Source organism: Chrysemys picta, chromosome 14, assembly GCF_011386835.1.
Source record: "Chrysemys picta bellii isolate R12L10 chromosome 14, ASM1138683v2, whole genome shotgun sequence".
Classification (NCBI taxonomy): Eukaryota; Metazoa; Chordata; order Testudines; family Emydidae; genus Chrysemys; species Chrysemys picta.
In genome coordinates this window covers 41,548,903-41,573,591 of record NC_088804.1, presented here as the reverse complement: position 1 = coordinate 41,573,591, position 24,689 = coordinate 41,548,903, and the positions used below count along the sequence as shown (strand labels likewise).

The following is a 24,689-nucleotide window of genomic DNA, read 5'->3' as shown; positions in this document are numbered from 1 at the left end:
GGAGCAGCACTTCACTCCCCCTCCACTGGCAGGTGCCCCCTGCCCAGGCCGCACCCCGCTCCAGCCAGAGCCGCACTCCAAGTCTCTTTATTGGGGGGGACGGAGGGGGATTCTCACCTGGCACTTGTCAGAACCTCCCCAGGGGCAGAGCCTCCTGGCCCTGGCACAGCCCTCTGCCTCATCAGGTGCCAGCCTGGGGCTGTCCCAGCCAGGCAGGGCCCGAGGGGCTGGCTCAGCGGGGGCTGCTGCTCTGCTCCCTCCTGCCTCCCTAGGCCAGCTGGGCCTTGCCGCTGCTACCCCCTCGGCCCTGCCCCTCCCGCTGCCTCGCTTGGGCAATTCCCCCTGCTGGGGACCTCTGCAGGAAGTGGCTTTCCCCAGGCTTCCTGGGCCTGAGCTGCTCCAGGGCCCCTGCCAGCCGTGCCCCTCACTCCTGACCCCCAGCTCCCTGCTCGCCTTTTCCTGCACTGAGCTCCCTGGCCGCCCCCCTGGCAGGACCCCCCCCCCCTTTGGAGGACTTTGTTCTCCGCCCTCTCCCAGCTCAGCTACTGCAGGAGCCAGGCTCCCAGCCAGCCTCTGCCCCTTCCACGTCTGCTGCAAGCGTGCCCTGAGCCTCCCTGCATAATGTACCTCCCCTGTAGCCAGCCCTGCCCCTCTCTGCCCTGCCAGCCCTGCCCCTCTCCTCCATAGCCAGCTCTGCTCCCCCTGCCCTGCCAGCCCTGCCCCTTTCCTCCACCTGCTCCTGGCTGCCACCTGCTCCCCAGCCTGCCCCTTAAGAGCCAGGCTAAAGTTAAGGCTGGCGGTGGCGCTCTCCCCATTGCCCGGTTGCTGGTGCCCTCTGCCCCTTGTGCTGCCCCCGGCTTTGGACGGTGGCCTGGCAGGAGCCTGTGCCCGGCTCAGCACTCATTGCAGGTTGAGCTGGGTGCGTGGGTCTCTGTGCAGTTCTCTCATCCCTGCGCCCTCCTGGGGCTGGTGCGTGGGCAAAGGCAGCGCTGAGCTGCAGGAACTGGCTTCGCCCAGCCCAGGCCCTGGCATGTGGGGGGCTGCCTGGGCCCCGGGCTGGCTCTGCTGTTAAAAGCAGCTTCTTCCCAAGGCTGGTGCTGTTCAGGTGTCCCGTGCCCGGGGCTCAGCAGTGCTATGGCCGCGTCCTGCAGAGGTGGCTGCTCCCAGGTTCTGCTGGTGCTGGGCAGGACCCAGCCCCCTGCTCACAGGATTCCCTGACACTCAGGGGCGAGCTCTGCCCCCCCCCCCCCGGTCCCTGAGTCCCCCTCCCTGCCCCAGCCCTAGTGCCCGTACAGGTCCGCCAGCCGGCGGAAGCGCGGCCCCCACTCGCTGAGGTAGTCGTAGTCTTGGTCGCCATCCGTCAGGCTGGACATGATGGAGCTGAGCGAGCCGGCCACGGAGCCGGAGCCCTCGCAGTCATAGATGAGGGCTGTGTCGTAGGGGGGGACGTTGGGGTCGCTGTCGGCTGCTTCCAGCCCCTGGGGACAGGAGAAAAGGGCTGTGAGGCTGGGGGGGGAGGGTGTGGCTACTGGCTAGTTGGCACCAGCCCTTGGGCCAGGCACCTGTCTCCATGCCCAAGCTCGGCCCTCCTGCCAGCGCTTGGCCTGCCCCTGCCGCCTGTGCCCACCCCTCAGATCCTGGGAGCCCCATGGTGCCTACTGGAGCACCAAGCCCCACCCATGTCAAGCCAGTCACAGCCTGAGTGTGGTGTGGGACCCCAGTTCCCTCCCTCCTGTGCCAATGTCACCCCTCCCACTCAGGACAGGGGTTGTGTCTGTCCTGGGAGGTGCCCAACATGGTTTGGATGCTGGAAAAATGATACCAGCGGGCAGGCTCCAGCGTGGCAAGAAGCCAGCCGCGCAGGGCCCTGGGGCCAGCAGACTGGTCCTTTAGGAGCCTGGCCAAGCAGGAGCTGGCAGACTGGTCCTGGGGGCACCCGGCCGAGCGGGGGCCCTGGGGCTGGCAGACCGGCCCTCAGGGAGCTCGGCAGAGCGGGGGCGCTAAGGCTGGCAGACCGGCCCTCAGGGAGCTCGGCAGAGCGGGGAACCTGGGGCTGGCAGACGGGCCCAGTTGGCCCATTGACCTGTTCCAGCTTGGCAGGAGCATGCCGGGGCCGGCTGGGAGCAGCACCAGCCCATGCCATTGCCCCCCGCTCACCTCATTGATGAAGTCTTCGATGTCAGAGGGGCTGGTGGGCAGTTTCCGTGGATACGGGGGGGTGGCGTAGCTGTAGGGAGTGTCTCTCCGGATTGGCTGCTTGCCCAGGGGGCAGGGTGGGGGGAAGAAGTCAGGATTGCGGAGCTGGTTTATGTCGTAGGCGCCCTACGGAGAGAAGAGCTTTAGCACCTGCCGGGGGCAGCTGGTGAGCAGGTCCCTGCCTGCGGGGGGCGCTGGCCTGCAAGGGGCAGTGGCAGTTTGGTGCTGCCCAGTCTGGTGTAATATGGTGTGTGTGTCCCCTAAACAGGAGCGACGGGGGACAGCAAGGGGCTGCGGGTCGGCACTGAGGGGCAGGATGGGCTAGTGGGGAGCTGTGGGTCAGGACCCAGGGGCAGGGCTGGGCTGGGCTAGCAGAGAGCTCTGGGGAGGGACCGAAGGGCTGGGCTGGGCTAGCAGGGGACTGTGGGGTGGGACCGAGGGGCAGGTCTGGGCTGGGCTGTGGGGTGGGACCGAGGGGCACTCGCAGGGCTGGGGTAGCAGCAAAGTGTGTGGCTGGTTTGCCTGGCGCATGCCCATGCCCCGTAGCGCCTGTGAGGGGGCTGCCCCCCCCTCACCTGGTCCTCCTCGCCCCCGCCCTGCTCGTCGTAGTTGAGGATGTTGTCGCGCAGGTCGTCCTGCGAGCTCCCCAGCAGCCCCTCGTGCCGCGGGCGCCGGTGGCAGCGCTCCCGGATGGCCGCCAGCAGGGCCAGCGCTGCCGAGACAGAGAGAGGCGGTGGAGCCGGGACTGGGCTGGGGGCGGGTCAGCGGGGACAGGGGGGGTCGTTGTCTCACTTACACAGGAGCAGGATGACACTGCTGAGGATGATCATCAGGGCCCCGAAGCTGAGCCCCATCCCGGCCGTGGAGGCAGCCGCCGCGCTGGCCTGGCAGCTGCCCCCCTCGTCGCAGGGGCACACGGAGACGTTCAGCAGCTGCGCCCGCTCCTGCCGGGGTGTCCCGGAGTCGCTGAGCAGGAGTGGCAGGGAGTGCAGCCCCGCGGGCACCGGCACCAGCACCACCAGCACCGCGTGGGTCGCTGGCCGGAGACAGGGACACCATGATACCCCGCGTGCCTGCACCCGCCCCAGCCCCTATGGCCCCGAGTTCTGCCCCCCACCGATCGGGCCTTGCTCCCCCCTCACCAACAGTGCCCCCTGCTCCGCCCGCACCAATCAGCGCCCCCTGCTCCCCCCTCAGTGATCGGGCCCTGCTCCCCCTCACCGATCAGGCCCCACCGCTCTCCCCTCACCAATGGGGACCTGATCTCCCCACCATCCCACCCTACGCCCCCCACCGAGCAGGCCCTGCTCCCCCCTCACTGATCCTCTCCTGCTCCCCCTCACCGATCAGTGCCCCCTGATCCCCCCTCACCAATCAGCCCCCCCCCCGCTCTCCCCTCACCAATGGGGGGCCTGCTCTCCCCACCATCCCACCCTGCTCCCCCCCCACCGAGCGGGCCCTGCTCCCCCCTCACTGATCCTCTCCTGCTCCCCCTCACTGATCAGCCCCTTGCCCCCCCACTAGGCTCCACCCACCCCGTCCGATCAAGTCTTTCCCCCTCGGGCGGGCTGGGGCGGCCCTGCCCTCACTATTGCAGAGCTGTGGGGAGCGGGACTCAGGCTGTCGCCTCCCGTCCATGGGTGAGGCGATCGCAGCTGGCGCTCGCTCCGGCCCCCGCCCTCACCGTTGAGCTGGCTGAGGCTCCAGTTGTGGGCGAGTTGGGGGGCATCGGGGCTGAGGCGGAAGTGGAAGGGCTCGGCGTGGGGCGGCAGGTCCTCGTCCATAGCACTCAGCAGCAGCCCCCGCCCCTTGCTGGGCTCGCTGCACATGACGCCCACCAGCGGCAGCAGGGCCGGCCCATGGTCGTTCACCTCCACAATCTCGATGGACAAGGTGCCAGTGGCCGTGCTCGGCGGGTCAGCTAGGGACAAGGGCAGACAGGTCAGGGCCCAGCGCTCACCGGCAGGGCTCAGCCAGCGCCCCCCAGCTCACCATTATCGCTGGCCAGGATGACAGCGGTGTACCAGCTGCCCTGCAAGAAGGGCGAGCGGCGTGGCAGCTCCCGCTTGGTCTGCACCATCCCGGAGCGCGGGTCCAGCAGCAGCCAGTCAGCCGGGTCATAGGCCAGGGAGTAACTGCAGGCAGAGACACCAAGTTATTTGCCTGCAGGAGATGATGTCCTGAGCCCTAGCATTTGGGTAAAGGTGGAGGTGCCCTAGAGTGGTCGGGTAACACCCCACCCAGAGCCAGCGCCAAGCAAGAGGAGTTGAAGCCTGCGTGGCAGAGCGCTGAGCCTGAGCGCCCAGCCCCTGCCAACCTGTCTGATGGGGGCTTCCCCACCCAGGGCTCCTGCAGGCCAGAGCGCCAGCCCCGTCTCAGCAGCCCCTGCAGCCGGGCTGGTGCCTCCACTCGGCGGGCGCCAAGGGCCAAGTTCCCCATCCTCGTACCCCCCCATGGGGCCCCGCGCTGGCCCGTGCAGCTCCCACCCCGTTTCCCAGCCCCTGGCACTGCGTCCAGGCCTCCTGGGGATGCAGGTGGCGCTGGCCCCTGGTCAGGACCCCTGGGGGTGGGCTCACCTGAGGGCCTGAGGCTGGCGGGTGTCGGGGTCGCTGGCGCTGAAGGTGGTGAGCTCGGTGCCGGGCGGCGCCCCCTCCGCCACTCTGGCCAGCCGGGGGTTCTTGGGGAAGAAGGGCGCCTCGTTCACGTCCTGAACCTGCACCTGCACCACGGCCAGGGCCCGTGTGGTCTGGGGGGCTGATGGGTGCAGCTGGTTCTGGTTCTGGACGGAGACGGTGAGCGCGAAGTGGTCCCGCCCCTCGTGGTCCAGGGCCTGAACGTGGAGGGGCCGAGAGTTAGTCACGGGGAAAAGAGCTAACCCCAGGCCAGCCACCCCAGGGTTTGCTCTGCACATGGGCTCCCCACGCCCAGGGGCCGCTCTCCAGCGGGGCTCCCCACCCCCATGCCCAGGGGCCGCTCTGCACATGGGCTCCCCACGCCCAGGGGCCACTCTCCAGCGGGGCTCCCCCCCCAAGGGATCACTCTGCACAGGAGCTCTCCACCCCCCCAGGGGTCGCTCTCCAGCGGGGCTCCCCACCCCCACGCCCAGGGGTTGCTCTGCACATGGGCTCCCCATGCCCAGGGGCCGCTCTCCAGCGGGGCTCCCCACCCCCACGCCCAGGGGCTGTTCTGCGCATGGGCTCCCCACCTCCACCCCCAAGGGTCACTCTGCATATGGGCTCCCCACCCCCACGGGTCGCTCTCAAGTGGGGCTCCCCACCCCCATGCCCATGGGCCACTCTCCAGTGGGGCTCCCCCCCAAGGGATCACTCTGCACAGGGGCTCCCCACCCCCCCAGGGGTCGCTCTCCAGCTGGGCTCCCTACCCCCACACCCAGGGGCCACGCTCCAACCAGGGTTCAGGGCTGGGACATGGCCTGGCTGCTCCCTGGGGCCGTTGGTAACGAGGGGCAGAGCATGGCCCCTGCACTGAGCGACTCATCTCCAGCTGGGCCTGGGCTGGAGGGAGCAGGGGCCTGGCTGGGGCACGGGTGCTGGCCAAGCCCCCTGGGGCTGGGAGCAGGGACAGGCTGTGGCCCAGGGCGCTGTCCCCTTACCTTCACCACGGAGAGGACGGCGTCGTTGGTGCGGGGGTCGGTGCGGATGGCGAAGGCCCCGTCCGGGTCACCCTCCAGGATGGTGAATCGCGCCAGCCAGTTGGGGGAGCCGGGCAGGTCCTTGTCGTGCACCAGGAGCCGGCCGATGTCCACACCACTCGTGTTCTCCAGCACCTCCACAGAGAACTGCAAGAGAGCAGCCGGGGAACTCACGGCCTGGCATGATGGCATGGCCCACGTTCACATCTCCCCCAGTGTGGGCCAGGATCCTTGTCCCCCGGCACGGAGCCCACAGAGGGCAGGAACCCCCCCGCGGCCATGCAGTGAGTCAGACTAGCCCCCAGGCATCCTGCACCCTGGGCCCCCAGCCGCTGGCCTGGCTCCCTACCTCCGGCTTGGTGAACTCGGGCGGGTTGTCGTTGATGTCGTCCACGTAGATCACGGCGGTGGCTGTGGTGGCGAGGCCGTCGCCCGACATGTCGGCCACTTGGAGAGTCAGGTTATACACACTCACCACCTGGGGAGGAGGGAGCCAGATATTTGCCTGTTTGTCAGGCCCAGGACCAGCCCATCTCCATAGTGCCCTGGACCCCTGGAGGGGGCAATGCCCGGCGTTATCCGGCCAGGGCCTGCCCAACCCACCCCTCATTGGCCTGAGTTAGCTCACATCTGCGCCCTGGTGCACAGGGCTCTGCTAGTCTTGCCCAGGGGCTGCCCACAGGTAGTCAGAGCACACTGGTCTTGGTTGCCACGCAGTATACCACTGATCGAGTGCAGTCGGGCAGGCCCCCAGCCTGCCGTGTGCCTGCAGGGACTCCCAGCCCACAGCATCGGCTGCCCCGAGGCCCGTTACCTCACGGTCCAGCCCCACTTGCACGGTGCGAATCTCGCCTGTGGTCTCATTGATGCTGAAAAGCCCGGCGGAGCCCTGCTCCAGGATGGAGTATCGCAGGGCCGCGTTGTCTGTGTCGGGGTCGTCAGCGTCTGTGGCTTCTGCCTTCAGCACATAGGTGCCTGCGATCAGAAATACACCATGGGTGTAGAATCATAGAAATGTCGGGCTGGATGGGACTTGGAGAGGTCATCAAGTTCAGCCCCCGGCGCTGTGGCAGGGCCAAGTAAACCTAGACCATCCCGGACAGGTTGTCCCACCTGTTCTTAAAAACCTCCAATGATGGGGATTCTACAACCTCCTTGGAAGGCGATTCCAGAGCCTAACTACCCTGAGAGTTAGAAAGTTTTTCCTAATATCTCACCTAAATCTTCCTTGCTGCAGATTATCCCATCACTTCTCCTTCCTTCAGTGGACATGGAGAACAATTGGTCCCCGTCCTCTTTAGAACAGCCGTAAAGTATTTGGAGACTGTTACCAGGTCCTCCCTCAGTCTCCTTTTCTTAAGACTAAACATACCCAGTTTTTTTAACCTTTCCTCCTAGGTCGGGTTTTTCTGAACCTTTGATCATTTTTGTTGCTCTTCTCTGGACTCTCTCCAATTTGTGCACATCTTTTCTAAAGTGCGACACCCAGAATTGGACACAGTTCTCCAGCTGAGGGGGACACGTACCTCCCATATCTTACATACAACACTCCTGCTAATACACACCAGAATGACATTAGCCTTTTCCACAGCTCTATCACATTGTGGACTCATATTCACCCTCAACCCCAGATCCTTTCAGCAGCACGACCACCTGGCCAGATATTCCCCAGTTTGTAGCTGTGCATTTGATTGTTTCCTTTCTACATGTAGTACTTTGCACTTGTCTATATTGAATTTCATCTTGTTGATTTTCATTCTGTCTGCCAAAGTGCTTGAAACACCTCCCAGCTTGGGGTCATCTGCAAGTTTTATAAGCCTATTCCACCCATTATCCAAGTCATCAATGAAACTATTGCATAGTACTGGACACTGGACAGCCCCATGTAGGACTCCATTAGATACAGCCCCCCTGTTTGACAGTGAACCATTGATAAGTATGCTTTGAGTGAGGTCTTTCAGCCACTCGGGCACCCACCTTATAGTAATTTCACCTAAGCCCACACCTTGCCTGGGCAACAAAAATGGCAGATGAAATTCAATGTTGATAAATGTAAAGTGATGCCCGCTGGAAAACCAAATCCCAACTATACATATTCTTATCTTACTTAACTAAATATTATTCTTAACCTGTTCTTTCCCTCTTCTGGCTTGTGAGCCTTCCCCCCTTGTTGTCAGTATTAATGATGTCGAGTATCTGGTCACCATTAGCTTTTCTCAGTGAAGATTGAAGCAAAATAGGCATTAACCATCTCAGCCATTTCGATGTCGTCAGTTGTTCGTGCTCCTTCCCCACTAAGTGGAGGCCCTACATGTAACTTCAGCTTTTTCTTGCTCCTAATGTTTTTAAAGAACCTCCTCTTACTGCCCTTTATGTCCCTTGCTAGGTGTAACTCATTTTGTGCCTTAGCCTTTCTCATGTTGTCCCTACAGAAGAACATAAGAACAGCCAGACTGGATCAGCTCAAAGGTCCATCTAGCCCAGTGTCCTGTCTGCCGACAGTGGCCAATGCCAGGTGCCCCAGAGGGAATGAACAGAACAGGTGATCCATCCCCTGTCGCCCATTCCCAGCTTCTGGCAAACAGAGGCTACGGACACCATCCCTGTCCATCCTGGCCAATAGCCATTGATGGACCTATCCTCCAGGAACTTATCTAGTTCTTTTTTGAATCCTGTTATAGTCTTGGCCTTCACAACATCCTCTGGCAAGGAGTTGCACAGATTGACGGTGCATTGTGTGAAAAAACATAAGCCTTTTTGTTTGTTTTAAACTTGCTGCCTATTCATTTCATGTGGTGACCTCTAGTTCTTGTGTTATGAGGAGTAAATAACTCTTTCTTATTGACTTTCTCCACACCAGTCATTTTATAGACCTCTATCATATCCCCCTTAGATGTCTCTTTTCCAAGCTGAAAAGTCCCAGTCTTAAGCTCTCCTCATACAGCAGCTGTTCCATACGCCTAATCATTTTTGTTGCCCTTTTCTGAACCTTTTCCAATTCCAATATATCTTTGTTGAGATGGGGCGACCACATCTGCACGCAGTATTCAAGATGTGGTCATACCATGGATATATAGAGAGGCAATATGTTATTTTCTGTCTTATCTATCCCTTTCTTAATGAGTCCCAACATTGTTCACTTTTTCGACTGCCGCTGCACATTGAGTGGATGTTTTCAGAGAATTACCCACAATGACTCCACGATCTCGTTCTTGAGTGGGAACAGCTCATTTAGATCCCATCATTTTATATGTATAGTTGGGATTCTGTTTTCTAATCTCCCTACATGCTGGTGCTGTTCCTTTGTGCTCCTCCTTAGCAATGTGCTCATACTTGTGTGTTAGATTTGTGCCGGACCGAGGAATGCCAGGCCCTTGCAGGCTCACACCAAAGACACCCACCTGGGACGGCTCCCTCCACCACGTGCCCCGTGTACACCTCCTGCTGGAACAGGGGCCGGTTGTCGTTCTGGTCCACCACAACGATCTCCAAGTCAGTGGGGTCTTCCAGGGTCGCGCCCCCCAGGTCCAGGGCAAAGGCCCTCAACTGGGCACAGGGCAGAGAACAGGCATCAGCCACAGCTCCCGGCTCCTTAGCGGCCACCAGACAATAGCACACTTCACTGCCGACTAACTGGCTCCAGGGCTGTGCCAGTCCCAGCCGCTGCAGCAGGAGGCGCTGTAAGGTATGACTGGCCATGCTGGCTCCGGAGAGCTCACACCTATCCCACGCCAGGCTCCCATCAGGAGGCACCGTCTTCCTCCCCAGGCCAGAACATGCCCCCGCCCCAGCTGTGTGTGTGTGTGTGTGTGTGTCACACAGCAGCAAGAGCAGAGGAGGCCGAGCTGCATGCAGGGAGGGGCCCTTACCCGGAAGCGGTCGTTCTTCTCCCGGTCCAGCATGGTGTTGAGGAAGACCTTCCCGCTCAACTTGTCAATGGAGAAGATGCCCGGGGGCTCCTCGTCCACGCCCGGCCCCTTGATGCTGTAGATGACGCCCCCAGGCAGCTGCTTATCCGACTTGATCTGCCAGAGGGACGTGTGAAAATAAACCCACAGGGCTGGCAACCTCTCGCCCCGCACCCATCCCCAACCTGGCCCTCTGTGACAAGTGCAGGCCCAGCCATCCTGGGAGCAAGAGATCTAGGGGTGGGCGGCTGCCTGGATCGGCCCCTGAGCCACCCACCCGCAAGGCGTTACCAGCAGCCAGGGATGCCCAGCACATCACCGGAAGGCAGGCTCAGGCTGGGCGAGGGCGTGACTCAGTGTGTGTGTGTGTAAGTTGGGGAGGGAGTGGGAATGGGTGTGTTTGTGTGTGTGTATGTGCTATGGGGAATGGGTGTGTGCACCTGCAATGGTGCATGCGTGTGTGGTAGTGGAAGTGTGGGAGAGAGTGGATGTGTGCCTGTGCAAAGGTGGATGGGTGTGTGTGAGATGGTGAATGGGTGTGTGTGTGTGCAATCAGGGCCGGCTCCAGGCATCAGCTTCTCAAGCAGGTGCTTGGGGCGGCCGCTCCGGAGAGGGGCGGCAGGTCCAGGTATTCGGCGGCAATTTGGCGGACGGTCCCCACTCCGCCTGGGAGCGAAGGACCTCCCGCCGAATTGCCGCCGCAGATCGCGATCGCGGATTTCTTGTTTGTTTGTTTTGTTTTGGCTGCTTGGGGCAGCCAAAACCCTGAAGCCATCCCTGCGTGCAATGGTGAATATGTGTGTACGTGCAATGATTGTCCATATGTGATGGTGGATGTGACTAGTGGATGTGTGTGTGTGATGGTGTATTGGGGTGGATGCGTGTGTGTGTGATGGTGGATCAGGGTGGATGTGCATGTGTGTGATGGTGGATGATGGCTGCATGTGAATGGGCGATGTGTGTGTGTGTTGGTGGATGGGTGTGGATGCGTGTGATGGTGGATGGTGGTTGTGTGTGAATGGGGGGTGTGTGTGTGTGTGATGGATCGGGGTGGATGCATGTGTGTGTGAGATGGTGGATGCTGGCGGGGTGTGGGTGCATTTGTAGATGTGTGTGTACATGATGGGAGGGCTGGGTGTGTGTCTGACACAATTTGGGGGGGCGGCGCCCGGGAGTGAGGGCCAACCTACGTCCCTGCCCCATAGCCTGGATGCTGGGTGACCCCTGACGTGAGGAGAAGCCCTGTCTACATTTTTCTGCCCCTGCCATGGCCTCTGTCCTCCCCATGCCTGATGCCCCAGAGCTGCCCTCGCCAGGCCGAGCAGGGGGCAGCCTGGCCCGCACCGTCCGCAGCCCAGCTCTGGAGCTCTGGGGCCCTGGGCCATTGCCACACCTGCCCTGGGCTGCTCAGGCCGGGCCGGGCAGCACCTACCTGCACCAGGAGGTGGGGGATGCGCTTGTGGTTCTCGGACACGCTGATGGGCGGGATCACCCAGGCCCTCTTCACCCTGCTGGGCCCAGCTTGCTGTCGCCACGGATACAGGACCAGGGGGCTGGCGGGGAGGCCAGCCTCCCCCTGGGAGAGGTTGATGCCCTGTTGGGACAGAGGCTGCGGTCAGGCCATCCCACCGGTCACCCCGGCTGCCGCTTGCTGGCTCCCCCGCCCCGGCCTGCCCTCCCCACCTGGGCACGCACTGGGCAGGAAGCGGTGGGAGTGGCAGTCGGTCATTGCCCCACCTGGGTATTTGGTGAGGGCGTGGAACGGGCGATAGCCATGGTTCAGATCTGGGGCGCGGAGCAGAGCCAATGCCAGCTCTGCAGGCTGGGTGCGGCGGGGACGCTCTGAGGCGAGGCTGCTCTCCTCCCCTCTCAGGCTGTGCTGCCAGCAGTGAAGGGGGCCCCTGGCTCCAGAGCATGGGGATGTGAGGCAATCCCACCCTCGCACTCAGCCCTGCTCCCCGCCCAGCGCTAGTGGTGGGGGCTCTTCCCTTGTGCCCATTTGGTGCCTGTGACAGGCAATGCCCCACTCCTCCTGAGGGATTCCCCTCGCCCAGGGTTTCCTCTCTGCAGAGGCTGACCCCTCTCTCCCGCTCCATGGGACTGCGCTGTTTTGGACAGGTAAGGGCTGATGGAGGCGACAACGCTGCCGGCTGAGAACACAGCAGGCTGAATGTCAGAATCCTTGAGAGACACCCATAGGGACACCCCAGCACAAGAGCCCCTGGCTTTTCTTAGGCTCCGATGGTGGAATTTTCCTGCAAGGGGCGCACACATTCCTACAGGCTGTGCCTGCAAACAGCCGCAGCACTGTAATGGAATGCTAGTCTGCATGATTCTGCTCTGCTACTCGGTGCTGGAACTGTCTGAAAATATCTTATTCGAAGCTAACCTTAGCCACACCTGTCAGGGCATCAAAGGCGCGTGTGCCGAACACATCTGGTGTGCATAAGCAAGCTCTGTAGCCAGTCCCTATCTGGTACAGAAATACATGACATGGTGTCAGAAGTAAATTAAGAACAGAAAGAAAACAGCAACCAAGGTTGCAAACAAAAGGAACAAAGCAAGAAAGGTTGCAGGGTCTCATATGCATACCACAAAGTCCCAGAGACCTTCAGACCAGAAACAAGACTTCGCGTTACAAGCAAGCCCCACAGAGAAACTGAAGCTATCCGGGTATCTTCTATTTATGCTCTGGGGAAGCAGGCAGAGCATAGCTTTAAATCCTTTGCCTTTATTGGAAGAGAGTCACTAAGATGACAAGGAAAGGGGTCTGGCTATGTTAGACGCTCACTGTATACCTCAGAGAAATGGGCGTTACGAAAGAGCACATTTTCCCCAGAGAACTCAAGGACCAGGAGAAAATGTTATCTGGTTTCTAAGAGCTCTGCATACATGAGCTGAAACCTGTGATTTGGGAAATGCAAAACATGAAAATAGCCAAAAACAGGCTGGTTAAGAGATTAAAAACCTTTTGCAGCAGGTACAACTGAAGAGCGATTTAACCGTAGCCAACGAGAGCAAAGCCCCCTCAGCGTGAGACAGGAAACCCAAGAGCAATGTGCGAAACAAGCAACTAGCTTCGACGCTGTTAACAGCTGCAGCATGAGCGCTAACAGGCATTGCCACACGACCCCTCCCTGGCACGTCCGTCGGTAACAGAGATGGGCTGGTCACAGAGCTTGCATATACTGTACACCCCCCACATGTTCATCCTAAGACCCTTTCATGCTCCACCAGGTATGGCTGAGGTGAACTTAAATAAGTGCCACCTGCTGGCTGAACAGTAGAATACAGTTTAGCCCTCCAGTACACTCCCAGGCTAAGAGGAACCAATTCCAGCCCACATGCGCAAGGTGCGGAAAAAGTCTAGCCAGAGATCCGTGCTGTAATACATGCACCAAATATGGACAGTTTGCAGCTGTTTGCAGCACCAAAGCATTCAGGGAGCTGACTCGGATCACCGGCAATCAAGCGCCATTGTTTCTGGGATTCTGCCATTGTGATGCCGTAGAGCCTGCCTGGAGAGGGCAGCTGAATATTCATGGCAAGACAATTGACTTTAAAATTGGCTGAAGAAGCTGATGTCACAGTCCTCTCAGAAGGGATTTACAATCCCCTTCTAAAGCAGCAGTCACCTGACAGTCATCTGACGAGCCCTGGAGGGATTCTGAACTGCATAGGCCAGTTCACCGAATCAATGTACAAAGACAAAAGCTATGTGTTCAGAGTGTATGTGATCAAAGGCCCACAGACCTCCAGCCTTCTTAGCCGCTGCGTGGCAGCCAGAAAGGGCCCACTGAGAAAGGGGGAGGAACGTGTTAGAATATTTTTTGATATTGACGTTTTGGAAGGTGATCCAACACAAATAACCCTAGAGACACTGTGCGTACACCTCGCAGGCTTCCTATGTGGATCTTAAAAGACTTAATGACGCAGCTGTGGGAGATAACATGGGACGACTTCCTCCCCAAAGGGAAAGCAGCTACAGTGTTCTCCAAGTTGGATGCCTCAAGTGGATTCTGGCAAATTCCTTTAGCCAAATAAAGTGCTAAACGGACTACATTTATCACACCCGGGAGATTTAACAGATTACTTTTGGGGATTACCAGTGTCCCTGAGACTTTCCAGAGAAAGATGGCAGAACTGTTACTGAACATAAATGGAGCTGTTTTCATGGATGATATTCTGACGGATGGATCTTCGATGGAAGAATATACCAAAACCCCCAACAAAATGCTAAGCGTAATCAGTCAGTCTGGGCTGAAGCTAAACAAGGAAAAATGCATTTTCCACCTATTCCAAATCAAGATTTTGGGACAGACACTAAGGCAAGAACCATTCCCAGCCCTGGGAAAGTAAAAGCAATTTGAGAATTGAATGCACCAGCAAATGTACCAGAACTGAGATGTATACTAGGGATGGTAAATTACCTTGGGTCAATACCTACAAGACCTTTCTACAGTGACAGAACCACTGAATGAACTGTTGAAGTCCAACCCATCTTGGCTGTGGGGGCCAAATCAAGAAATTGCTTCCAAAAAGGTAAAAGAAATGAACTCAACAGCTCCAGATCTTCAGTCCTATGATGTGAACTAACCCACAATGGTCAGTGCAGATGCGAACAGCTGAGTGGTGCATTGTTGCAACAACAGGGCTCTGAGTGGAAGCCAGTTGCATTTTGTTCTTGCACACTCACAGAAGCAGAAAAACAACATGCACTGATTGAAAAGGAGCCTGGCAAGTGTATGGGCATGTGGGAACTTTTATAAATACTCCGCGGACTGGATTAGTTTACAGATAATAGAGCATAAACTACCTTGTTACTGTCATCAGTGGGAAAGACCTGGATCTACTGATAAGGTTCATGCGATTTAACCCAATTGCTAAATATGTTCCTGGGAAAAATCGGGTAGTAGCAGACACTCTGTCCCGGAGCCCAGCATCACACCCAACGACCTGTGAGCTCGAAGATGATGTAAAGGTGCCTTAAGGATGCTATGGACACATATAGACCAGTGTCAGAAAAGAGACTACGCCAACCTCACAGACACGCAACTTCAGGAAGTTCTAAGTAACATTCAGGGTGGCTGGCCTACATGTCTAAAGGACACTAAAGATGTGACAAGCAACTTACTTTGTCGTGAGTGAGTCAAATGGACTCATGATGAAAGCCAATTGCATTGTAATTCCAAATGAAATGGGAGGAGAAATCCCAAACCTCATCCATGAAGGACATCAAGAATTAACTAATGCCATGAACAGGCCAATCAGTCAGTGTGGTGACGGGGCATCAGTGAGGACTTGAAGTATCGGCATGTGAACATTGCCAAGCTAACAGACCAACACAACACAAAGAACCGTTAATAACAACACCTCAACCAGCCAGACCTTGGATGGGACTAGCTGCAGATTTATGTGAATTCAGATGATGTCATTACTTGGTTGTCATGGACCATATTTCTAGTTATATAGAAATAATGTACTTGAAAGACATAACATGTTGCTGTGTTATTGAGAAACTAAAGTGCACTTTTGCTCACTTTGGTATTCCAGAACAACTAGTGATGGACAATGGACCACAATCCACTGCAGCAGCATTTAAGTCAGTCTGAATGAAATAGGATTTTGATCATATTACTAGCAGCCCACATTACCCACAAGCAAACGGTGCGGCTGAGAGACCTGTACAGACAGACAAGAAAATCCTACAGCAGGAAGATCTATTCCTTGCTCCTCTGGGTTACAGATCCACACCGATAGCAGCTACTGGCTCTATCTCCGAAGTGGCTAGACATGAAGACGGTGGCCAAATTGAATAAAAAGGTTAAAAGAGCTTATGAACACTTTTACAACAGACATCTGCCAGTTAGAGACCTGCTGGGTCTGGAACCTAGTGGCCATGTGCATAGCTAATTGGATGGGGAAAAAGGCTGAACAACTCCAGCTGTTGTGAAGAAAAAGAAGACAGTGCCCAGCTCCTATGCAATCGAGACAAACAATGGAGAGTTTCACAGAAGCCGATGACATCTACAGTTTGTCCCCCAGAAAGACCAGTCAACTCAGAACAGGGAGAACTCAAGGATTCCAGACTGACCACGGCGAGTCAGTGCACAGCCAGATGGCCCAGTGGTTCCGCGTTCGGGTCGTGTCATTAGAAAACCAGTGCGATTCAGAGACACAGAACAGCCAGATACACGTTGAACTGCAAAGACAGCCTGATAGTGTAAATATTGGGAACGGCAGGAATGTAGCACTTAAAGGGGGAGATGTCATGGAATGCTAAACTATAACACTGTCCAGCCACGAGGTGGCGCTGTTGGTCAAAGATTTTCTTTTAAACGCACCTCGGTCATACCTGGCAGAGCATGAAAGGATCTTAGGATGGACACACCTGGGGTGTCTAAGCAAGCGCCGTAGCCAGACCATATCTGCTAGACAAGTACATGACAGACCTGTGCACCAACGGCCACAGTCACACGTGCACTCCCACACACCGTGCACCACGAGACACCCATCAGCCCCGGTCATCCATCACAGACCCCATTACCCCACCCCAGAGAGTCCCTCTTCCCCCCGCCACTTGCCATAGAGCACCCATGAAAAAAACCAGCAGGTGCTTAGCACCCACTGGCAGCCGAGATCCCCTCCCTCCCTGCCCTGTACCTCCCGCCCACCGCGATCAGCTATTCCGTGGCGTGCAGGAGGCGCTGGGTGGGGAGGAGCGGGGACGGGGTCTGCTTTGGGGACGGGTCGGAAGTGGGCGGGAGGAGGCGGGGTGGGGGTGGGAAGAGGCAGGGCAGAGGTCTGGGGGAAGGGGTGGGGCAGGGGCAGGGCCTGGGGTTGGGAAGATGTGGAGCGGGGTGGGGTTGGGGGGAGGGGATTCGGGGGAAGCCGGTGCCTGTGCCACCTGCCGCGCCCAGCCTTTCCTCGGTGTCCGCATCCATCTCGGGCAGGAGGCGGCTGGACGAAGCCCTTCCTCCCACTCTGCCTGCGAGTGGCAGAATCTAGAGCAGCTGCTGCCGCGACATCCCAGCCATGCATCTCCGGAAACACAAGAGCCCTTTGTGGTGGGGCTTCAGGGAGCAGCTGCGTGGGCCTGTGGGAGGTGGAGGGGTCTGGAGGGGCCCTTTGGGTTTCAGGAAGGATGGGGGCTGGAGGAGGGGTTTTTCTCCGGCTCTCACAGGGCAACAGGGGAATAGCAAAGAGGGGCGATGCGATTGGGGCCAGACTCTGGCCTCAGTCCCCCCAACCCAGGAGCCTGCAGCCCAAGGCCCTGGCAGCACCGAGTGCTGCTGATCGAGGGGCCTGTGAGGCACAGGCACGGTGGGCAGGCAGAGCCTCTGGCGGCTGGAGCGTCCCTTGTTATAGGCAGGGGTAGGCAACCTATGGCAGACGTGCCGAAGGCGGCACACGAGCGGATTTTCAGTGGCACTCACCCTGCCCGGGTCCTGGCCACCGGTCCGGGGGGCTCTGCATTTTAATTGAATTTTAAATGAAGCTTCTTAAACATTTTAAAAACCTTATTTACTTTACAGACAACAATAGTTTAGTTACATATTATAGACTTATAGAAAGAGACCTTCTAAAAATGTTCAAATATATTACTGGCACACGAAACCTTAAATCAGAGTGACTAAATGAAGACCCGGCACACCACGTCTGAAAGGTTGCCGACCCCTGTTATAGGCAAATGATGCTCTTGGTGGGGAATTTGTGAGCTGCCTGCAGGGGGCCTCGCTGGGTGTGTTGCACGTGAGCATGACGGGTGTGCTCCTTGCACACTTGCCATGCAGACTGCACCATGCTTGGGTGTGTACTGCCCCCAGACAAGTGTAGCAGGAATTCTGGGCAAGTGTGTGACTGGGCACTGCGTGTATGTAGAATGTGAGCTGCATGGTGTGTGTGTGTGTGTGTGTGTGTGCGCACGCCAGAGAGAGATCCAGGGGTGTGTGAGAGAGTGCTGGTGTGCGATGTGTGTGTGTGTGCTGCAGGTATCGCTCTGTGTATGTATGTGTGTGTGTGTGTGTGTGAAAGAGAGAGAGGGAGAAAGAGATCCGGGGTGTGTGTGAGAGCGCTGGTGTGTGATGTGTGTGTGTGCGCGCGCCCAGGCCAGTGTGGGTGGGTTTGCTGCAAAGACGCAGTTGCGGGTGCTGTTCCGGGTGCCCAGTGCCCCAAGGGCTGGTCGCCCGCCCAGCACTGACCCCCCAAAGCTCATTTCTCTGGGGCTGAAGCAAAAGACTCCTGCCCCAGCCAGACTCGGGGTCGGGGCCCGTTGCTCAGCTGGGCTGGAAGAGGGAACACACTAATCTCGGGTTCCCACAGGCCCAGGGGACGGCCGGGCGGGGAGGGCACAGACAGCGCCAGCCCCGCTGGCTATAAATAGAGGCAAGTGCCTGGGTGTGTGCTGGGAACACACTGCCAGGATCGCAGGCAGCTGCGGGTGACCTCGGGACTTAACCCGGGGGGTTTAACCAGAGAATCCAAATAAATCTACAGGCGAGTGGAATTCAGGGGCCCCCGGAAAGGAGCCTGGGAGCAGCCTCCGGCTCCCTTCCCCCACTTGGGGCAAGGGGCCTGCGCTCCACTGCCTTGGCAACTCAGAGCCCCCCCTTGGGGCAGGCAGGAGAAGGGACCCCCCCCATACAGGTATTTGCTGAGGATTCACTGCTCCTGACTGGACCCCCACCCTCCCCCATGGGGCTTTAACAAAGTTGAGGGAAGAGAAAGAACAAACAGCACTGGAGAGTCAGATGATGGGCGGATCCCCCCCTTTCAGCTCTGCCAATGCCCCTCAGTCCTGAGCCGCAGCCCCCTCATTATCCCAGTCCCGTGCCCCTCAACTCTGCCAATGCCCCTCAGTCCTGATCCGCAGCCCCCCCATTATCCCAGTCCCGTGCCCCTCAACTCTGCCAATGCCCCTCAGTCCCGCTCCCCAGCCCCCGTTATCCCAGCCCCCGTTATCCCAGCCCCCGTTATCCCAGCCCATGCCCCCCCCAGCTCTGCCGACACCCCCTCAGCCCTAACTTGCAGCCAGTCCAGGCCCCGAGGGAGGCTCTGACTGATTCCGCTCCAGAGCTGCCCACTCCGGTCGGGCCGTCGGGGGGAGGCTCCCGGCTGCCTGTGCTGTGGGTCCCTTGTCCCCAGAGCTCCCAGGCCGGCACGTGGCAGCAGCTCCCGCTCGCCCCCATCCTGCGGGGAGCCCACCTGGGGCTGCAGCCGAACAGAGCCTGGACGGCCCCCAGCGCTGGAGACGCTGAATGGCTGCCCAGACCCCTGCCCCCGACAGGCTGACTGAACCACCGCAGTGGGCCTGGGGGGTGCTCCCTGGGTGCCCACCCTGCTGTGTCACCAGCTGGAGCAGGCGGGGTGGGCTGGGCACGCCATGCAGCTGCTGGCCAGGAGCCCGCTCACACATTCCCTCGGCCTGGGAGAATCACACAACTGAGATGCTTCAACCACAGTTCCCAGGGTCACAGAGAAGCCATGGAGCCCGGGCCAAGTCCCTTGGCTCCCAGCCCCAACGCCGCTGCAGGCCACGGCCGGGCACCTGGCTGGGGGAGAGCCTCTCTCCAAACACACTGGGTTCTGCTCCTCTGGGAGGGGGGCGTGCGCCTCCCAGCACAGACACGGGGCCGGGGGAAGGACCCAGTCGCCTGCGTCCTTAGGGCTTATGCACCAGAGATGGGCCCAAAGTTGTTGCCAACATGCCATGTTATAACCCCCTGGAGGTTCGACACCCTCAGGCCCAGGAGGATGGGCCGTGTTTCCTGGCAGGGGGGCATGACGGGAGGCGGGGCCAGCTTCTCAGAGTCGCGTGGTCTCTGTATGATGCCCCAGGGGTCCTCCCATTGGCGTCAGTGTTGGACTGGGCCTGGCCGTGCCTGTGCACAGCCTGGTGGGACGTAGCCCGCCATGGCAGTGAGCGTGGGGACAGCTTGGGCATGCCCCGCACATGCGTGTGGTGCACAGACAAGGGACTGAACAGGCGACCCTACGGCTCTGCACGCTAGGTACTGAAATCCAGGCGCAATGCAGGGACACACACAGGCTGGGGACGTTTCTCCCAGCAACAGCAGATGGACCCAACTTGGAAATGCAGCACCATGAACCAGAACGCCCCCAGCCACCCATCTCAGGGACATCCTAAGATGGCCACCACCAGGCCTCCAGGTCCCTCCCCAGCCTGGCCTCACACCTTCCCAGGCTGCCTCACTGAGCTCCGGGGGGTGTCTTGGAGTCCTGGGCCTGCCCCACGCCCTGGCTTTGTACTGTGGGGTGAGGCGGTGCTATCGGTGCTGGGGCTGGCCTGCCATGCGGGGATGCCCCGGTGGCTGGAGGGGTCAGCACCTCGGGCGGTGCCACTAGGACACAAGAGGCTGGGCTTTGGTTGTGTCTCTGCTCCCCTGCTGGCCCCTGGCTTAGCAATGAGACCTCCCCTGGCCACACCTGCTTGGCTACGCTCAGAAGACCAGACGCCCCCTCATCAGGAACTAAGGCAGGGAGCAGGGGGAGGGGTGTTGCCCCCCTCCCCCGTGATTCATTTCCTTGCTCAGAAGAGACATTTTTAGAGCTAGCATGAATTTGACCTTTGACCCTTCCAAATAGCCACACACGCTCCCCGCTCAGGCCTGTTTGGGCCCAGCTTGGGATTCCAGTGGGACAGCTGGGCAAACACACTGGCTATAACCACAAGATGCATGGACACCCCTCCCACGGAGACACCCTTGCCCCCTCACACACTCATACCCGGCCCTGCACACCCACCGTCCCCAGCCTGTTAGCCTGGCCCACTCCATAGCCTCCCCGTGCATGCTGGACGCTGCCAGGTGTGGCCGGTGGATGAGGCCTACGCTGCAGGTCATGGGGTCTAGGCAGTGCGTGTGGCAGTACTGTCCTGCCCGCTGGATTTTCCTTCGCACTGGAACTCTTCCCGAGGGGCCTGTGCTGGCTCCGGGCCCCGCACCAACCGAGGCAGCGAGGCGGGTGGCTAGCCGCCCGCAGCCCCCTGCCCGAGGGAGCTGGAGGGATGGGGCAGCAGGCTGGCTGTGCGGTGAGTGCACTGGGGACCGTCTTGCTTGAGTGCAGAGCCCAGCCCCTGGGAACGGCCCAGCTCTGCCAAGGCGCGAGCCTGGTTCCCACAGTGCCTCCGCTCCCGGGACGGCAGCCTGGAGGAATGCTGGGAATGTCCCAGGGGGGAGAGGGCCCTACGCCGGGGGGGGGGGAGGGGGGGGTATAAATAGCTGCCATCGCTGTCCCCGTAGCTGCAGCGGGGAGACGGTAGCTGGGCCAGGCTCACCGTCCTGCCAGGCAGAAGCGGGGATCCCCGATACTGGGCCACTCGCTGCAGCCTTGGCCTGACCCTGGGGCCATTTGCCTGTCCCCTCCCCCCCCACTGGAGATATAGGGTCTGTCTACACGGCAGGAAAACACCCGCGGTTGGCCCGGCTTAACGGGCTGGGGCTCAGGCTGCCGGGGCTACAATTGCTGTGCAGACATTACGGCCTGGGCTGGAAGCCAGGCTCTGGGACCAGCCACGGGTGTGTGTCGTGGTGGAGACATGCCCAGAGAGGCCTCCTGTCATGGTGGCTGCAGGAGAGGAAGGGGTTAGCGCTGGGCTGGCTGCGTCTGGCCTCACTGACTGGGCAGTTCAGCTTAGTCCCAAAACTCGGTCACAAAATCCCCACATGTAACATGGCAAAATTGTTGGTCTGCAGCGGAGGGGCCAGGCTGGAATGGCGGCGGGGGGTTGGGGTTGAGGGGCATCGGCGGAGCTGGGTGTAGGGGGAGCTGGGGCCTGGGACAGGTGGAGGGGAGCCTGGGTCGGGATTGAGGGGCAGCAGCGGGCCCCGCCGACAGCTTTTTCACATTCCACACCTGTCACTGACTCCAGCGGGGCAGCATGACGCACCCACTGCTATGGGGCTGGGCCACCCCCTACCTGGGGCGGGGGAGTCTGAGCAGACTCTAGAAGGGGTGTGGTGTCCCAGAGCAGGAGGAGAGGCGGGTCCCTGGCACATGGTTGGACGGGGGCGGGGGGGAGGGGGGGGAACAGGGGCGTGGTCATAGATGGTCAGTCTTCACTGGCCCTCTTGTCCAGCCTCCCCAAACCCTCCTGCCATTTGCCAGCCCTGGCACCATCCTCCGGCCGGCCCCCCCCAGGAAGGGATGGGCAGGAATGGTTCGTCCTTCCCGCTCTACGGTGCACTTTCCCGCTGCTGGGGGTCAGAGTGCGCCTGCTCCTTCCCCTCTGGGGGGAACTGTGGGGCTTAGCCAGCAGCTCCTGCCCCACCTCCATTCGGCACAGCCCTGCCCCAGACCCAGCTCAGCAGAAATCAACTTTGGAAAACGCTCTTGGTTACGTTTCTGTAACATCCGCTAGCAACCTGCCATGCGCTGCTAGACCAGATCCCTGCGGCTCCACCAGACCCCCCCGGCTCCACCAGATCTCCCCTCCCCCAGGTCTACCAGATCCCCCCTGGTTCCAACCGACCCCCCAGCTCTTCCAGACCCTTCCCGGTTCTACCAGATCCTCATGGCGCCCCACCGGATCCGCACAGCCGCAGCAGAGAGACGCCTCTCCCAGCCAGCCAAAGCCCTCCTGCCATGGTTCCTCTGTGCACACGCGTGTACAGCACAGGAAACCCGCCTGACCGCAGCGGTGCTGCCTGCGTGCTACCGAGAGATTTTGGCCCTATGGACGTGTGTGTGCACACAGGGATAGTCTATGTCACAGTGTGCGTGTGGTAAGGTGACGGTGACTATCTGCATGTGTGAACGCACAGCGCACGGCTGTCTCTGTGGACAAGGTGACTGTGGATGCAGGCGTGTGTGTAGGTGACCCACTGACGGGCCAGGCACGCTGGCACCATGCTCTCCGCTCAGGCCAGTGGTGGGGCTAGCAGCCTGTTGGTGGCTCTGCCGCGCCCACTCCTGCTTCCTGGGTGTGTGCCCAGCCGGGGATCAGGTGCTGTGCAGCGGGGCCACGTGGTGCAGCAAGGCCCTGATAGCGCCCGGCTCAGCCTGTTCAGTTCCCTCTGCTTTGCTTTGGCCCAGCTGCCATTCCCTGGGGAGGGCGGGCGCAGGGGGCTTGTTTTGACTAGGAAACCTGACTGGAGCCGGCCGGGAGGGAGTGCTCCCACCAGCTGTCGGCCAGGGCACGGCCCCACCCCCAGCTACGGAACTGCTCCCAGCCCCGGGGGGACCAGCAACATTAGCCAAAGGAACGGGAAGCCAGGCTGGAGTGGGGAGAGGGGGAGTTGGGGGCACGCTGAGGGATGCTGGGGCCTGGGGGCACAGCAGGATTCTGAGAGGGGGTTAATTGCTCCTTAAGCCCTGTGTCAAAGGCCCTTTCCCAGTGGGGGCCTGCCTGGAGAGGAGCCCCAGTTTCTCAGGGCTGGTGCACACACAAACCACTGCACTCTGTGGGGCCAGGACTGTCTTGTTCAGCGCCTGGCACTATGGGGTCCTGGGCTATTACTGGTGCGCCTGGGCACAATTAGTAGATCTCTCTCACACACACACACGCTGCAGAAGCCTGGAACTGGGGGCTCATTCCAGAACCCCAAAGCCCCAGGCACTGAACACACAAGAGCTAACACTACAGGGGGGATGTGCCTGAGGAGCAGGGCTCCCACCTGTCAGAGATGCCCAGACACTGTGGTGAGGGCCCCCAATATGAGCCCCTGGACACTCGGGTTAAGGGCGCTCTGTCACCGCGTGGGGAGCAGCAGGCCTGCACCTGGAGGCGTGATGCCTTGAAAGCCCCTTTGCACAGATCTGGTTTCACAACAGCATCAACTGCCCAAGAACTGCTGCAGCCCCCGCCCCAAATCTCCAGCAGCCGCATTTCCCGGGGGAGGTGGTGATCGGAGCCCCCCTGTGATATATCCAGTGCATTCAATCCCTTCCCCATACGGGGGCGCCCCACCCTCACCCGTACACAGGGTGGGCCTGCCAGGAGTCCCCAGCGAGTTGGCCCGGTGGGATGAGCCCCCCTCCAGGCTAGGATCCCGGTCAACAGGGTTTCTGTTCTGGGCCCCGACCCCGTCTTCCGTGCTCTGCTCTGCCCAACCCCCGGCTCCATGTGCCGGGACTCAGCTGTCTCCCCCCGGCTCCGGGAGCAGGGCTCTGGGCTGAGCGTGGTCTTTGGGCAGATTCTTTCCCCTCAGGCCCCTCCAGAGCCTGTGGGACTCCCTTCCACACCGTCCTGGCTTAAACCCCTCACATCCTGTCCGTGCAGGGGCTGAGCTGGGGCCTGGACTCTACCAAGCATCCAGCGCCCCTGGGGGTGATGCTGTGGTTGGATCCCAAGCCCCGGAAGCCCCCAGACCGGCTCCATAAACCTCCCTTCGGTGGCCACTGTCCCAGAGCGTGGTGCCACCTGCCGCAGAGCCGGGGCTGGGCACTGGATGTCAGCACATGGACTGCTGCCTGCCCTTACCTGAGCCCAGAGAGGTGCCAGGAGGCAGAAGGCGAGAAGGCAGGGGCTTTCCATCCCGGCCGGTCCCCGGGCTGGCAGTCAGCGCCTCGGGCAGGGACTGCAGGGCTCGGAGTGGGAGCGACTCTCTTGTGTGGAGCTCTCCAGTCCGGAGCTAAAATAAAACTGTTGTCTGGCTGAGTGACAGCACATGTGCTGTGCATGCGGGGGGGGGAGAGAATATTAGTCGGGGGGGGAAGAGAGCAGCTGTCCCCATTACACAGCGCTCGGGCTGACGGTCAGATATCACCCTGCCCACTGCACTGGGGGTGGGGGGATGGGCAGGATTAACCCTTTGTGTGTCAGCTGCAAGCCCCGGACCAGGAACTGAGTGCCAGCCCAAGGGCTGCTAGCCAGGCTGAGCTCAGACACCTGCCCAACGGAGCCACGGCCAATTTCGCTCCTTTCGGTTTAGTTAAACCGGCTCCTAATTAACACAGGCCAACACGCAGCTAGC

The 24,689-nt window shown here is 60.0% G+C and overlaps 1 protein-coding gene across 4 annotated transcripts; it reads right to left on the bottom strand.

Moving 5' to 3' along the window:
* Positions 1 to 71: 71 nt before the first annotated feature.
* CDH15 (cadherin 15) lies at positions 72 to 24,357 on the bottom strand. Of its 4 annotated transcripts, none has more exons than XM_005292218.4 (15): positions 24,197 to 24,356; positions 12,146 to 12,229; positions 11,189 to 11,350; positions 9,718 to 9,873; positions 9,250 to 9,394; positions 6,663 to 6,823; positions 6,198 to 6,326; positions 5,810 to 5,995; positions 4,773 to 5,026; positions 4,189 to 4,331; positions 3,881 to 4,117; positions 2,993 to 3,232; positions 2,772 to 2,908; positions 2,158 to 2,322; positions 72 to 1,478 (listed from the first exon to the last, which is right to left on the bottom strand). In XM_005292218.4, the coding sequence occupies exons 1-15, from the start codon at positions 24,248 to 24,250 to the stop codon at positions 1,281 to 1,283; spliced, it is 2,451 nt and encodes an 816-aa protein (XP_005292275.3). In that variant the 5' UTR covers positions 24,251 to 24,356; the 3' UTR covers positions 72 to 1,280. The 4 variants fall into 4 exon arrangements, with proteins under 4 accessions (XP_005292275.3, XP_042708009.2, XP_023961271.2 ...); XM_042852075.2 differs by lacking the exon at positions 24,197 to 24,356 and adding an exon at positions 12,349 to 12,706; XM_024105503.3 differs by lacking the exon at positions 12,146 to 12,229 and having other exon boundaries at positions 24,197 to 24,357.
* Positions 24,358 to 24,689: the final 332 nt, after the last annotated feature.